The 15,756-nt window shown below is 48.2% G+C and overlaps 2 protein-coding genes across 2 annotated transcripts; both read left to right on the forward strand.

Moving 5' to 3' along the window:
* Positions 1 to 1,726: 1,726 nt before the first annotated feature.
* Positions 1,727 to 6,298, forward strand: LOC129383827 (uncharacterized). The gene is made up of 2 exons (XM_055068738.2): positions 1,727 to 2,182; positions 4,970 to 6,298. The coding sequence occupies exons 1-2, from the start codon at positions 1,889 to 1,891 to the stop codon at positions 6,071 to 6,073; spliced, it is 1,398 nt and encodes a 465-aa protein (XP_054924713.2). The 5' UTR covers positions 1,727 to 1,888; the 3' UTR covers positions 6,074 to 6,298.
* Positions 6,299 to 6,469: 171 nt separating this feature from the next.
* On the forward strand, positions 6,470 to 11,099 carry LOC129380193 (uncharacterized). Its single transcript, XM_055068854.2, has 2 exons — positions 6,470 to 8,019; positions 9,743 to 11,099. Exons 1-2 carry the CDS (start codon positions 7,726 to 7,728, stop codon positions 10,862 to 10,864), a joined length of 1,416 nt encoding a protein of 471 aa, XP_054924829.1. The 5' UTR covers positions 6,470 to 7,725; the 3' UTR covers positions 10,865 to 11,099.
* Positions 11,100 to 15,756: the final 4,657 nt, after the last annotated feature.

Raw genomic sequence — 15,756 nt, forward strand, 5'->3', positions numbered from 1 at the left:
CGCGTCGCGGCCCGGCTGTCATGTTTGGCTCGCGTAGATCGTTTCCCCCTCCGAGATACCGTGTTCTTCGGTTCGTTCCGCTTGCTCAGGCGCAGGTTTCGTTGCCGCGCCGAACGCTGCGTTGCTCGACACTCACCGCGTGATTGGTGGGTGCAAAGTCCGATGCGGGGCGCCTCGTAAGTAATCGCTGCGCCGTAGCGCAAGTTCTTACACCCCTTGGCGGGTCGACGGGAACGCTGTCGCGTTCCACTCTTGATGGCGAAGCTTGAGCGTCCTCCAATTTTTTCTTTCTTTTTCTGCGCTGCGCCTTCTCATAGTCAATCTTCGTTATTTCTTTCTCTCTTTTACGAAAGCTACGGGCCGATCTCTATAGCAAAAAAGAGCGGCAGAAAAGGCGCTCTACAGAACGACACAGCCAACGAAAATGGGACCGTTGATTTCCGTTACGTCAACTGGTAGGAATGGCCTGACGAGGTGGCAACGTGCCACCTATTTCAGCCCGCTGCACGTCTTCGACCGACCCGCGGTGGCGGCGCCCTTCAGAGAACGAGCGAGGACGACAACGCTAACCGACCATGCCCCGCGTTTGGAGGACCGGTGGCGACAGCAGGGCTGGCCATGTTTGGCGCCCCGTGCATTGTTGGTTAATTTGCCTAGTCGTCATGGTCTGTCTGCGGCAGGGGGAGCCTCCCTGGCAAAAGGTTGCTTTGCGGTACGGGGGCCCCAGGATTCGTCACAGTCTGCTGACACACGTGGCATATACAGGAAAAAGTCAGCTCAGGGCAGTTCTTGAGGGGAAGTAATTGGCGGAACCTCCCCATGCGATTTTCGAGACACCAGACAACGGACCGCGACAGAGACCCCTGTGCCAGGTCCGCTCTGGAATTTAGCGGCGCCGGCGGGGGACGGGCGTAACCATCTGACTACGGGGACGCCAGACAATGGATACCACGATGACTGCGCTGCAAAGGTCGTCTGCCCCGGAGAGAGCGCTGAAACCCGTGCAGCACGTGTGAGAGCCCGCCTCCTCCAAAAGGGCGCGTCATCTACAGTAACGTCGAACACTGACGTCGAGCGGAGTGCTTATAAGCAGCGATTATCGGCTGCTAGTGTGTGCTCGTCGTCGTGCTCGGTGCTCGTCGCCGTGTTCTGTGCTCGTAAATGCACTCGTGAGCTGTGTGCTGTATACTCGTCTTGCGTGCTCAATTTGGGAGCCACGCATAGACTGTCGAATTTATCTCTTGTTTAAAATGTTAATATGTAAATAAACCCTGTTCACCAAGTTCCTCCCAAGTTCCTCTCTACGACCTTCAACGCTTACAAATGGTGGCAGCGGCGAGATTGTCCGACAACTCCTACAACTGTATGCCAGCCGTGGGATCGTCCGACAACTCTAATACAACGAAGTCGCGCATGCACCCCGTTATCGCCCGCGCGCAAGGAGAAAGCGCGGAATCCTGCACGCTTGCCGTCACGAAGGGACGCGCATGCGCGCAGAAGTCGGTCTCGACGACACGGTTGCGACGCCAGAAGGCGCGCAGGGCCGTTTCTCCACGCGTTCGCGCGCCCTGCAATGTATGTTGCGGCCGAGGGCACGTGACAACAGAACAAGCCCAATGCATATGCACCAGCGCATGCGGAAACGGCGGTAGATGTATGGAACGGCAGTCGCCGACGATAACGAAGCAAGTGTTCCTCGCCGCGTTGCGGAGGCCAAGGTGCGATATAGAGTTCGTCATTGAAAGCGACAGTGCGTGCAGAGCTGATTCTCTCTCTCGTTGACGCTACTCTAGCCAAAGTGTACGAGACCCCTCAGTAGCGATAAGCTCGGTAGAGAAAGCCAACGCGCTCTTGTGCGAGTATAGGATTCGTGCCTGAAGACGACGCCATGCCGGATCGTGGACAGGGACGGGTGCACCGTTTTCGAGACCACGTGGTCGCCGGCGTCAACTGGCGACCGACGCGGTTCGTCGACGAGGTTCCGCCTTCACGTGTGTGCGGCCTCTGCCGCATGATACCAAAACGGACGGTGCTGTTGCCCTGCGGTCATGCTCTGTGCCAATCTTGCCACGCAGCCAGCCTCGAAGGGGGCTTTGAGCAGTGTCCATTGGATCAAATGCAATTCGATAAAGCGGAATGCGTGGGTTGTGAATTCCCTAGCAGAACAGCGAACACCGTGAAGGTAAGGAGCAAAGAAACAATTTCTTTCACTTTAATTTCTTTTTCCTTGGGGGGGGGGGGGGTAAGCAATTAAGCATTAGTATTCGCATAATTCCGCTGCGGCATATCTGCACGCCTAACAATTAGAGTGCCCCTTTTACTATCGCACACAGCAATACACAAGTTCGCCCTGACTAAATCGTACTTTTAGCGTCTATCCCAACTAACACAATAGAACAACACAAACTCACTGTAGGCTCATGTGAAATATTCTGTTGGAACTCGGTATTTACTTATTTCTTAGTGTCACACATAAGAAAAAAATACAAAAAGGCAATACCAGGGTGTCTACCAAGTTTACGTTTCCAAATTCCCCGAGTTTTCCAGGTTTTCCCTAAGTCACCTTGCAAAATTCCCGAAGTGACAGAGAACTTCGTTTTATGTCAAGATTGCCTGGCACCACGTCACCCAATGCTGTCACTTTCTTGTAAGCACGTGAAAAAGAAATGACTTAATGCAGTTTGAATAGTAACGAGCACCGTTTATTTTATTCAAAAAGGGAACAGAAGGGAGGAGTTAGTAAAATGCACAGTGAATAAAACGTCTTCGAAAAAAAATATGGTAACACCAATCGCAGATCCAGTCGAACATTCTGAAATACGAATACAAAGGACGCATACAGAACGAAATATTTTCGAACATGAGCTATTTCTATCAACTGATAGCAAGCTCATTGCTTCGAGGCCCAAACTTTGTCACAAGTGAGATTCTCTCTCAACCTCAACTGTCCCGATACTTTTGACATACTCTCGGCCTGGACACAACGCCTGAGTGTTGTATTTCACAGCTTCAAAGAGTTTATTTTGGTTCGGATGAGGGACACCTGTATTTCGGCGTCAGCCGAAACTTCGTTATTTAGGCTTAAGCTCCTTCAAAGCAGCGGCGGCGCGCTTCCTTTCGTGTTCATTCCTCAGTGCCTAGGTCCTTTATTTTCTAGTGTTCCTTCCCCCGTGCGTTCGCCCCACGAACCATTTGATGCATCCTCTTGGTCAGTTGTATAGTCAACATCCGATTTTTCGCCCTCTCTATGGGCCTTGAAAACGTCCGAAAAATCGGCCAGTTGGAAAAAAAATGAATGCAATGTCTATTACTGCCCTTAAGGTCTGAAATCGCCACAGGCACGTCCGAAAAAGCTCTGAAGGCTTTTCATTACACTTGTTAGGCGTATGTACTCTGGCAGGAGACGGCGGGTGCACGCGTGTATATTTAAGCAATACATACTGTGCCCCGTGGCAATTGTCCCTTCCTACGCTAGTTATGCTTCACCGCTTAACGGTTCCATATTGAGGCGAAGCTGACTTTCGAAAACCGGCACGATGCAACGCGCCCTGCTTTCCAAGCTTAGCAGCCAATCGCGAGGATAACAAAACCGGAGTCGGTGTCATCGCTGACAGCGGTGACCTCGTTCAATGAACAACACGGCGCAGAACGGCAACAAGCGTAATAGCGAACATCAAAGCAGCTAGGCCTACGGCTGCCAACGGGTCTTCGTGCCAGCGCCCGTTCGAGGCGGCGAGATAATCAAACTGGCAGCGGTAGTGCCTTTGAGTAATGCCGTTAGGGATCTGCGGTATCGGCAAACGGTCCGGAAAATCGGACGACGAAGGGCTCTTGCGTCCGAAATTCCAGACGCTCATATACTCTGATTCTATGGGTTACGTGGTGGTGCCGGGAAGCCGTTCGAATTATCGGGCGTCCGGAAAGTCGGCTGATGACTGTACGCCGCAACTTCCTTCAGTTGACACAGCGTCAAAGATGATTCGTTGTTATTCCTCACCGTTACTCGAGCCAGCATTACCGCGACTTTCGTTCCCTTTCAATAAAGTTACCGCTCATTTTCCCTGATAGAAGCACAAATTCCCTGCGTTTTACCTGAGTATTTCCAAACAATTCAAAATCCCTGAGAATTCCCGGTTTTCCCGGTTGGTAGACACCCTGCAATACTTTGAAATGTGTGACGTCAGACTAGCGTTTCGGGGTTGCCGTTTCTGCGCTAAACTCAAAGGGAAACTAGTGATAATTAATCACTTCAATGACAATTCAGTGATAATTCAGTGATAGTTAATCACTTTCTTTTCAAACATCATTCTTGTTTGCCCTGAAATTAGCACTGAGACATAAGAAAACGAAGTTGGGTACACCACAAAATAAATTCACTAGTTATTCATCTAAAATTTGGTGTTGCTTCTGAAGAACTACCATTTCTGCAAATATTTACTTTAAGACATTATTCCTCAACCGCAACTCCCACCCCTCGCCCGCAACCTCCTTCTGACAGCTATCTTGGCCCGTAGTGGGTGACCGCATTTATTTGAGTAACAAGCGAGCAAGCGAAAAGGAAATGGCGGTCTCCACTGCACAAGAATGCTGCTGCCCCCGTAGATGACATCGGAGCTGGAAAAATAGTTGAAGAATGGGCGTATTTTTCCTCGATTCTCGCTTACCAAGGCTCACTCTTGTGTGAGAGTAGCTGTCTTGCTATTTAGAAGCATGATTAGGTGAATCACTTTGATCCAGTAATCGTGTTTGGTGCATCTTCATTGTTCAGACAGCGACAGATACCGGTGGTTCATTTTCAGCATATTTGCTTGACCCAAAGGAACTCGCGTATACGCTGGTTCACACAGAAATTCATGTAAACGTACATTCTAAAAGTTCGGGACAGCGACGAAACGCGCCTTCAGTAAAAATATTTTGTCGGTTAAAATATGGTAATGTGTGTGATTTATATATTTTATTTCCTCTAAAGGTGTACTGCTGGAACGAAGCTCACGGCTGCGAGTACACGGGCACCATGGACCGCATGCTGGAGCACTACGAGAACGAATGCACATTTCACACAACGGAATGTTGGCGATGCGGCGAGAGAGTCCAGCACAGAGAACTACCAAGGCACTACGTGAACGGATGCAGGGCCGGTGTTTCTTCAGCGATCACAGAGTCCTCGGAGCATACAGCACTGACCCTTGCAGACATGAAGGCGATGTTGGGATGTCTCAACCACGACCAGCTGCTGCCAGTGATTCAGAGTCAGTTGAATGAGCTTACGGAGCAAGCCAGAAACCAGGAAGCCAGGTTTGCCGAGATTTCTCGCGAGCTAGGAGCATGCGAGCACAACTTAAAGGCCGAGATGGAACGAATTGCCGCCACGATTTCATCCACCGTGTCCCACCAGCTGATTTCTCAGCAAAATACATTGGAGGAAGTCAGCACGTCGAGGTCGCTGTCATTGCGCTCGGAACAGGATCTGATACTAAGAAAGTTGGAACACTTAGTCCACATGGAACACTCGCGGAAAACTTCCCCGAAGCCTGATTTCAGCCCGGTCATTGCTCATTGCGAGACTTTGTACGGTGGCGTTCGCCATTTGACCAGTGCATTGTCGACAACCGCGCGGATTGAAGAAATTTCGTGGGCGACTTATCTGCTCGCCCTAGAAAACTGCGAGGAAATCCTTCAGTTGCAGCGAGGGAATAAAACGCTTGCCGAGATTACGGTGTGGCACATGAGGGACACGTACTGTACTATTGCCGTCTGGTTCTACAATGGTTCTCCATCTGAATTGGCTGTGGAGACCGAGTTTAACGGGATGCTGGTGGACTCTGTGTGTTGGCCGCCCTTCTGGCACGTGCAAGCGGTGGATAAAGTAACATTGAATGAACGCTCGTTGGCTTACTGTGTGAAACGTTGTTACTGCAAGCGCGATGATCCCTCATTGGAACACTTCCACCTCCAATTTCGTATAGACACTGCCTTGATGAAAAATGACGGCTACCTCCGAGACGGAAAGATAGAGTTCGAAATCTTCCTCAACAATACCGAAGAGGACAATGGTGTCAAAGGAGCACCCTAACGTTCGTCATCGCAGAATGTGTACTGCACTGGAGAGTCCTCCTTGCTACTTCCCGAATTGTGTCACATTTTTTATCTCCTTTCTCTTAATTAAAGTCAGCTCTGCGAAATTCCATCTTTAAAATTTGCTATCCTTTGTAACTGTCAACCTATTGTTTTCTGACTGTACTGGCTGTACATTTTGTTTATTTCTTGTGCTAATACAGATTGTGTTCCTAAATATTGCGCTCCTCTTGTGCTCCTCGATTGGTTTCTGAACTTATGGCGGCCACCTCGATACCTTTCTCTCGACTATTGCCGTGCGGCTGTTAAAGCCATTGATTTCAAGTCGACGTTCGTATTTGATATTACGCTGTAGTACCACGCATTGTCCTGCGTCCGAAATACACGGCAAATGTTAATGCATCGCAAGGAACAGTTTTAGAGGTCCCCGAGCCGATCGTATGAAGTAGAACGGCGTCAACGCTGGATCGCGCTTGTCCGACAGCAGACTGTTTTATGTTCCGGCGTTAGGCCAAATGCGTTAACACTGAATTCCTTGCTTTTACACCAACGATGGCAGCAACGGGACACCTATAGTGCTTACCAGTGTATGCAGAAAAAGTAATTTGTTTCCACACTGTACCGAAGTAAAGCTGTAGAACTCTTTCCCAATCCTCTCTCCCATTCAAACAGCGCCAGGGCTTGCTGAGAGCTACGAGGAGGGGTTGCACCTGGCCACGGAGTAAGCACCTGGCTCAGCTGGCGTACACCCTCCTGCGCCCAGCATATCGACTCAGGTGCAGTTGAGATCACCAAAATATTTGAGGACGTGGTTTATTGGAACCTCCTTTGCACGCACCGAAAAATTGCAACAACATAACAAGTCTCGAATTTTCAGTAATTTGGGCGAAAATATTTTCTCAGAGTAGTCTTAACAAAACTGGCACTTCCCTGCGATGCCAGCACGTCAATCGCAGCTCGCCGCTAAGATTTGTCTGCAGTCGCCGATCTGCAAGAACCAATGTCGCCCACAACTTCATGCGTCCACATCGTAAATAACGAAGTAACTTACGCCGACCTTCACGCATCTCGCTTGTGTGGTGCTTTTCGTTTGCGGAATGCACCTAGCAGTCACTTCCGATCAGTGCGAGTTCAGCAGTTCCCTCACGTGCTTCGCTTCAAATAGACGACATCCTTTCCCCAAACTCTTTCCACGGAAAAAGCTGTCCAGATCTTGTAATTCCCGAAACCCGGCTAAAATTAATATCAGCACGCTGTTTCGCGCCATCACTTCCGTTTGGCAGAGTGACAAATACACAGCGCCGGCTGGTGACGCCATCAGTAATCCTACCGCATTTGAGCAGCTATTCGTCAGATGGCGCTAGGGGTCCGGTAGACAGGGCACCGCGTGCCGCTGCTGCGGAATCGGCGGGAGATGTAACTGACTGCTGTCACCGACCGTAACGACGCTATTGTTTCTCGCCGCGTTGCGGAGGCGAAAAGTGCGATAAGAGTTCGCCATTCTACGCGATAGCGCGTGCAGGGCTCATTCTATCTCTCGTTGACGCTGATCTAGGCAAAGTGTCTGACACCACTGAGTAGCGATAAGCTCGGTAAAACAAGCCACCACGCTCTTGTGCGAGCGTAGGATTCGCGCCGGAAGACGCCGCCATGCCGAAACACGGACGAGGACGGGTGCACAGTTTTCGCGGCCACGTCGTCGCCGGCGTCAACAGGCGACCGACGCGGTTCGTCGACGAGGTTCCCCCTTCACGTGTGTGCGGCCTCTGCCGCATGATACCGAAGCGGATGGTGCTGTTGCCGTGCTGGCACGCTCTGTGCCAATCTTGTCACGCAGCCAGTCTCGAAGGGGACGTTGGCCAGTGTCCGTTGGATCGAAAGGCATTCGAAGAAGGGGAATGCGGGTGTTGTGAATTCCCTACCAGAAAAGCGAACGCCGTGAAGGTGAGGAGGAAAGAAACAATTTCTGTCAATTCTTTCTTTTGTACGGGGGGGGGGGGGGGGGGGGGGGGCGGCGGAAGGCAATTATGCATTCGTATTCCCATAATACCGCTGCGACATATGTGCACGCCTAACGATTAGAGTGCCCCTTTTACCATTGCCGAACAGTAATACGCAAATTCACCCTAACCAAATGTTCGTCTTTAGCGTCTATCAAAACTAACACAATAGAGCAACACAAATTGACTGTAGGGAAAAGAGGGGAAGGCGAGAGATGGAAATTCAAGACGATCAAAACGAGAACAAGGTAAAAGCAGGAGCCAACGTTTCGACAAGTGGACTCGTCTTCTTCAAGGCCACCTATGCTTTTCCCGCCACCGTATATGTAGATGGGGTTCAAATAAGGGGGAGAGGGCGTAAGGCGGGCGGGTGCGGCAACGAGCACAGGTGTGGTGGCGTGTGGAATTGAGAATGATGGAGTGCTGTGCACAAGGCCAGGCGCCCCGTCGTCTGCCAATCACGTGTCAACGGCCGCGTGTTAGCCGGCGTGTCAACGGCGTCTGACACGCCGGCTGAAAAAGAAAAAAAAAAACAGCAAGGAAGGAAGGAAAGGGAGAAAAAGCGCTAAGAAACCAAACTAATTGTTGCCTATAGCTTCAAGTTTAGCACCCCGGATGTATTCTAAAGCTCCCTTTGAAACGTTTATGTCTGTTGGTTGCAATGTCTCAAACTTACGGATAAGGTATCATCCTCTGTATTTTCTTTCTAGTTCCCACCTATTACGTTGGCTTCTGCTTTCACCTTGTTCTCGTTCCGCTCATCGTCACAAACTGACTGTAGGCTCATGCGAAATATTCTGTTGGAACTCGTATTCACTTATTTCTTAGTGTCACAAATAAGAGAGAAATAACAAAAAGGCAATACATTGATATGTGCGACGTCACACTGACTTTTGGGCTTGTCGTTTCTGCGTTAAATTCAAAGGGAAACTGGTAATGATTAATCACTTCAGTGAAAATTCAGTGATAATTCAGTGATAGTTAATCACTTTCTATGCAAACATTATTCTTCTTTCCATTGAAATTTGCACTGAAACTTCAGAAAACGAGGTTGGGTACCACTACAAAATAAATTCACTAGTTATTGTTCTAGAAGATGGTATTGCTTCTCAAAAACGACCATTTCAGCAAAATTTTACATTTAGGCATTATTCCTCAACTACTCCCCCCCCCCCCCACACACTCTCTCGCAACCACCCCATAACAGCTACCTTGGCCCGTAGTGGGTGACCGCATTTATTTAAGTAGCAAGCTAGCATGCAAAAAGCATATGGCGGTCTCCACTGCACAAGAATGCTGCTGTACTCGTAGGTAAGTTTGGAGCTGGAAGAATAGTTCAACTGTGGGCGCATTTTTCCTCGATTCTCGCTTACCAAGGCTCATTCTTCTGTGGGAGTAGCTGTGTTGCTATTTAGAAGCATAACTAAGTGATTCACTAAGTGTTTGATGCATCTTTAATGTTTAGACTGCGACAGATAATGCTTGTTGATTTTGAGCATATTTGCTTCCCCAAAGAATCTGGCGATAACGCTGGTTCACACCGCAATTCATGTAAAGATGTGTTCTAAATGTTAGGGACAGGTATAGACGGCGCCTTAATTAAAAATAGTTTGTCGGCCAAAGTTTCATGTGGACTATTTATATATATATATTTTTTTTCTATTAAGGTGTACTGCTGGAACGAAGCACACGGCTGCGAGTACACGGGCACCGTGGACCGCATGCTGGAGCACTACGAGAACGAATGCACGTTTCACACCGTGGACTGTTCGCGATGCGGCGAGGGAGTCCAGCACAAAGACCTGCCAACGCACTACGCGGCCGGATGCAGTGCCGGTGTTTCTACTGCGATCGCAGAGTCCTCGCAACCTACAGCAGTGACACTCGAAGACGTGAACGCTGCCCTTGAAGACGTGAAGGCGATGCTGGGATGCCTCAACCACGACCAGCTGCTGCCAGTGATTCAGAGTCAGTTGAATGAGCTTAAAGAAGAAGTCAGAAACCAGGAAGCAAGGTTCACTCGGGAGCTCGGAGCGTGCGAGCAGAATTTAAAGGCCGAGATGGAACAAATCACCGTCACGATTTCCTCGACCGTGTCGCACAAGCGGACGTCTCAGCAAAATTCATTGGAAGAAGCCAGCACGTCGAGGTCGCTGTCGTTCAGCTCGGAACAAGAAGATGAGATACGTCCAAAGTGTGAACACTTAGTCCACCTGGAACACTCGCGGCAAACTTCCCCGAAGCCTGATTCCAGGCGTGTCGTTGCCCGTTTGGAGACTTTGAAAGATGGCGTTCGGCATTTGAACAGTGCGCTGTCGACACCCGAGTGGATTGAAAAAAATGTGGGGGCGAGTCATGTGCTGATCCTGGAAAACTGTGAGGAAATCATTCAGTTGCAGGGAACGAATGAAAAGTTGACCGAGATGACGGTGCGGTACATGAACGACACGTACTTTACCATTGCCGCTTGGAAGTACGGCTTTCCTGCAGCACCTACCCTCATTGTGGAGATCGAGTTTAACGGGACGCTGGTGGACTCAAATTGTTGGCCGCCTGTCTGGAGCATGCACGCGGTGCACCCAGAAAAATCCCCTCCATTTCTGCTGGCTCCCGTTGCCCAGCATTGTTCCTGCGAGCGCGACAATCCCTCACGGCTACACTTGCACGTCAAATTTCATATGGACGTTGCCTCGCTGAAGAATGGCGGCTACTTCCGAGACGGAAAAATAAAGTTCCTTATCTCGCTCAGCCCTTCAAATTCGGGCAGTAAGATCGCAGGGGCACCCTAACGTTCGCCATCGCAGAATGTGCACTGCACAGGAGAATCCTCCTCGCCACTTCAGAAAATGTGTCACATGAGCTTAGCGAATTTTCGATCTTCTTTCTAGTAAATAAAGCGAGCTCTGCGACATTCCTTTTTTTTTAATTTGCTATCCTTTGTAACTGGCAACCTATTGTTTTTCTTACTCTACTGGCCGTTCATTTTGTTTATTTCTTGTGCTAATACAGTTTTTTTTTTATTTTTTGTTGCGAAACGTTGTGTTCCTCGAGTGGTTTCTGACCTTACGACGTTCACCCCGATACTTTTCTCTCGATTATTGCCGTGCGGCTGTTAAAGCGATCGATTTCAAGGCGACGTTCGTGTTTTATACTACGCTGTAGTACCACGCGTTGTCCCGTGTCCGAAATAAGCGGCCAATGTTAATGCATCGCATTTATTTATTTATTTATTTATTCATTCATTCATTCATTCATTTATTTATTTATTTATGCATTGTACCTTCAAGGCCCGAAGGCGTTACAGAAGAGAGTGGAACAAAATACAGAGCATGTGCAGATAACAGGGTATAATAATAAAAAACATTTGAAAGTGCGGATTAACAAAAGTATTCTTCAATAGTTGTAAAAGCAGATGTATCGGTTACGTTAACAATTGAGGCCGGTAGATGATTCGATTCATTGGTTGTTTTAGGCATAAATGAATAAAAAAAAATACGTTCGTGCGACAGTGTGGATCGCCCAATTTATGGCGATGGTCAGTACGCGATTATATGTATCCAGGTTCGGACAAAAGTTCACTTTTAATTCCGAATTCTAGCAATAAATTTTGTGCAGCAGTGATAAGCGTGCTGACTTCCTACAGGATGAGAGGAGAGGGAGGTTTAAAGTAGCCTTCATAGATGTTACGCTTGATGTCCGAGAATAGTTAGTAAGAATGAAACGTCCGCTACGATGTTGTATTGACTCTATTGCATTTGTTAAGTAATCCAAACCAGGGATCCATACAGAAGAGGCATATTCAAGCTTAGGACGTATTAGTGTTTTGTATAGAAGTACCTTTAAGTTAGCGGGTGCCATAGAGAAATTGTGACGGAAGTAACCAAGCGTACGGTTAGCGTTGTTTGCGATGTGGTTTATGTGTGTTTGCCAGGAAAAATCAGATGCAATGTGGACGCCTAAGTATTTATAGGAACTGACTTCTTCGAGGACAGAGTTTTTCAAGTGATAGCTGGATAGGTTAGACGGAGCAGTCTTCCGGGAAATCCTCATTAGTTTGCACTTTTGGCTGTTAAGTCGCATTTTCCAAGTGTCGCACCAGTTAGTTACTTTGTCTAGATCAGATTGTAGTTCTAGAGTGTCAGAATTTGATGATATCACTCTGTAAATGACACAATCGTCAGCAAATAACCTTATGGAGGACGCTACACAGTTAGGCAAATCATTAATATAAATCAGAAAAAGCAACGGTCCGAGAACAGAACCATCCGGCACACCGGAACAGACAGGACAACGCGAAGAGTCAAAATTGTTAGGTGAGGCAAATTGTGTTCTATTGGATAAGAAGTGTTCAATCCGCGAGATAATATTGCGGTGAATTTTGAGTGTATTTGCTTTTAGACAAAGTAATTCGTGAGAGACGAGATCAAATGCTTTAGAAAAGTCGAACAAGATGGCGTCAGTGTGAAATCCATTATCCAACGCGGCACCGATTTCATGTGTGAATGAGATAAGTTCAGTATCACAGGAAAACGATTTACGGAACCCATGCTGACGAGATGAAAAAAAACATTAATTTCTTTCTAGCAAGTTGACGAGATTGGAGCTATATTATATGCTGTAGAATTTTGCATGACACACTTGTTAGAGAAGTCGGCCTGTAATTTAAAGGTGAATTCACGTCGCCAGACTTAAATAATGAAACCGCCTTGCCGACTTTAATATCCTTTGGTAATGAGCACGACAGAATAGATTGCGAAAAGATGTTGCACAAAATTATGGATGAGCACACTTCGGTATTTTTCAAAAGCTTAGAATTAATATAATCTATTCCTGACGATGACGAAATCTTTAACTTACGTATCAAGTTCACGACACCATCGTAATCAATTAACAAGGGCTCCATCTGAGGAAAATCCATCTTAACAACATCAGGTAGAGAAGCACAGGGCAACACGTTATTCAAAAATGATTTAGAAAACAGTTCATTGAGTGCAGAACAACATTCTTCTTGCGGAACAACAGCACCATCTACATCAGTTAACGATATTGTGTTACATTCGGAACCCTTGACTGTTTTCAAAAATTTTTTCGTATTTTCAGTCAGCAGAGACGGAAGTGTATTGTAAAAGAAAACGCGTTTAGCTTGTTTGACTGCGTTTTTAAACAGTGAAGCAACCTGCTGATACGCACGCCAGCTGTCAGTTGTGTTCCGTTGTTTCTTTTTTTTTCTTTCTCTTTTTTTGTGTGGGGAAACAGCCGCTTCTTCCTGTTCAAGGTGCGTTTTAGGGATGCATTAAACGACGCCGCCCGATGGTTACACCGGACAAATGGCAGGGGTATGTATTTTTGCACCAATTCATTAAATTTATTTTTAAAAAGCCACCAGTTCTGTTCAACGCTCCGAGTCTAAAAGTGCATTGGTCCATTTGTCCAAAGTCCATATGGACCATTGATCATCGTTAAGGTTTGCCGCAATCGCTTGAATCTCGATCTGCTGTGCCTCGCCTTTCCATTCCGCCATCCTCGACTGGTTGACTCCTTCTGATCAGATTCTCATGCGTCACACTGCCTAGGAAAAGCCAATCGCGCCCACCGGTGACCCCTGGGGATCGAACCCGCGACCCTTCAGAAATTATAAGTGAGGAGCAGAACACGCGAATAATTGCGTAATGGCGCTGCTTCAGTGCTCGGAAATTTGGGCGGCGTGTTTCCACGTCATCCAGACACCGCCTGTCGCGTCCACTACTTCGTCTGGCGTCCCGTCTGAAGCCGCGGTCCTTTTCCTCTTTGTTTTAAGCAGAGATTCGAGGCCGGTGTGCACGTATTTCGAATGCAAGTTCCGCGGCCATCGGTGTCGTTGGGTGACATGTCTTGAAACTGATGGTGGTGGCTCTCGCTGGGAAGACCACGGCTCCAGAGGAACACTGGAGAGTTGCCGATCCATCAGTATAAATATGTACGTGTTCGGCGTACCTCTCGTGCAAAAGGAGCAGGGTTAGTTGTTTAAGAGCAGGTGATTAAAGCTCAGATTTTTTCCTGATTCCTGGTACGGTGAGGTGCACTGCGGGTCGAGCCAAACACCATGGAGGAATCGATGGCTTAGTTGCGGGGGTGAAGCCTGATGGAAGGCAGGTGTAGTACTCCGAAATCGTGGTACAATATGATGCCTGCGGCCTTTCTGACGGTAGTGTTGCCAGATGGTGGGAACAGGCACGGGCAACGTGCCTAATGTGCACTCTCAACACTTCTACCGCAATGTGTGTTTGTATAGGTTGGTCCCGAGCAATCGCAATAGTCGCTGCTGTCGATGTGCATTTTGGCAAACCAAGTAGAGCCCGAGCTTGAACAGCCTGTAGAGCACGAAGATTTGTCTGGCAGGTGTTGGTCAGTACAGGCAAACTGTATCTCAAGAAGCCCAGAAAAAGAGCCCTGTACAATTCCAACATTGCATGCACTGACATTCCCCAAGTCTTTCCTCCCAGAAACTTGAAAAGTTGGGAGATTGCTGTCAGACGCTGTTTCAAGTAGGTCACGTGCGGGCTCCATGAGAGATCTCTATCAATGATTATGCCAAGAAATTTGTGAGTCTTCTCATAAAAAATTATCTGGCCATTTATTGAGATGGCGTAGGGTGTCATTGGTTTGCGAGTGAACGCCATCAGTGCACATTTATCTGACGAGATTTCAAGACCTCGGTAGCGGAGGTATATAGCTGTAGAGTAGCAGCTTTTTGAAGTCTTGAACGTATCTGAGGATGTGTCACACCTGAGGTCCATATACATATGTCGTCGGCGTACACTGATATCTTGATCGCTGCTGGCAGATGATCAACGAGACCAATGAGTGTGAGGTTGAATAGGGTAGGGCTTAGTACACCGCCTTGAGGAACACCTCGGTACGTGTAGTGTAGTGCGGTTTTACCATCACCGGTACAGACAAAGAACGATCTCATAAAAAGGTAATGAGAGATCCATTGGAAAACTCGACCACCTAGGCCAACCATCTCAAGAGCATCGAGGATAGCCTCGTGAGATACGTTATCGTATGCCCCCTTGACATCCAAGAACAAAGCCGCAGATAATCTTTTGCGTGACTTTTGAAGCTGGACGTACGTAGCGAGATCAACAACACTGTCTACTGAAGAGCGATCTCGACGAAAACCAGCCATGCAATTCGGTAACATGTGGTAGTGTTCCAGGTACCACTCCAAGCGGGCAAGGATCATCTTTTCTATTATCTTTCCCACACGGCTGGCCAGCGCTATTGGGCGGTATGAGGTGAGCTCAAGTGGGGACTTGCCTTGCTTCAGGAGAGGGACCAAGCGGCTTATCTTCCATTCTTGGGGAACCATGCCATCCTGCCAAGATAACTTGTAGAGATGTAACAGTTCTCTCCGTGCGCCATCACTCGGTTGTTCAAGGCGCAGTAGGATATTCCATCAGGTCCCGCGGATGAAGAACGCCTGCATAGAGCAAGAGCCGCTTCTAGTTCCTCCATTATGAAAGGAAGATCGATGCGGCCGTCACGTGAAACTGGGATGCGACTGGGGGCTGGAAAGCCTGGACCGGTTGCTTGGCCAGCGATCCTTGCACAAAAGTCCTCTGCAACATCAGCCTCTAGCCGCCCCTGGAAGAGCGCCAGCGCTTTGAATGGGAAGCGTTGTTGAGGGAGGGAACGTAGA

The sequence above is a fragment of the Dermacentor andersoni genome, chromosome 9 (assembly GCF_023375885.2).
Source record: "Dermacentor andersoni chromosome 9, qqDerAnde1_hic_scaffold, whole genome shotgun sequence".
In the NCBI taxonomy this organism is placed as follows: domain Eukaryota; kingdom Metazoa; phylum Arthropoda; class Arachnida; order Ixodida; family Ixodidae; genus Dermacentor; species Dermacentor andersoni.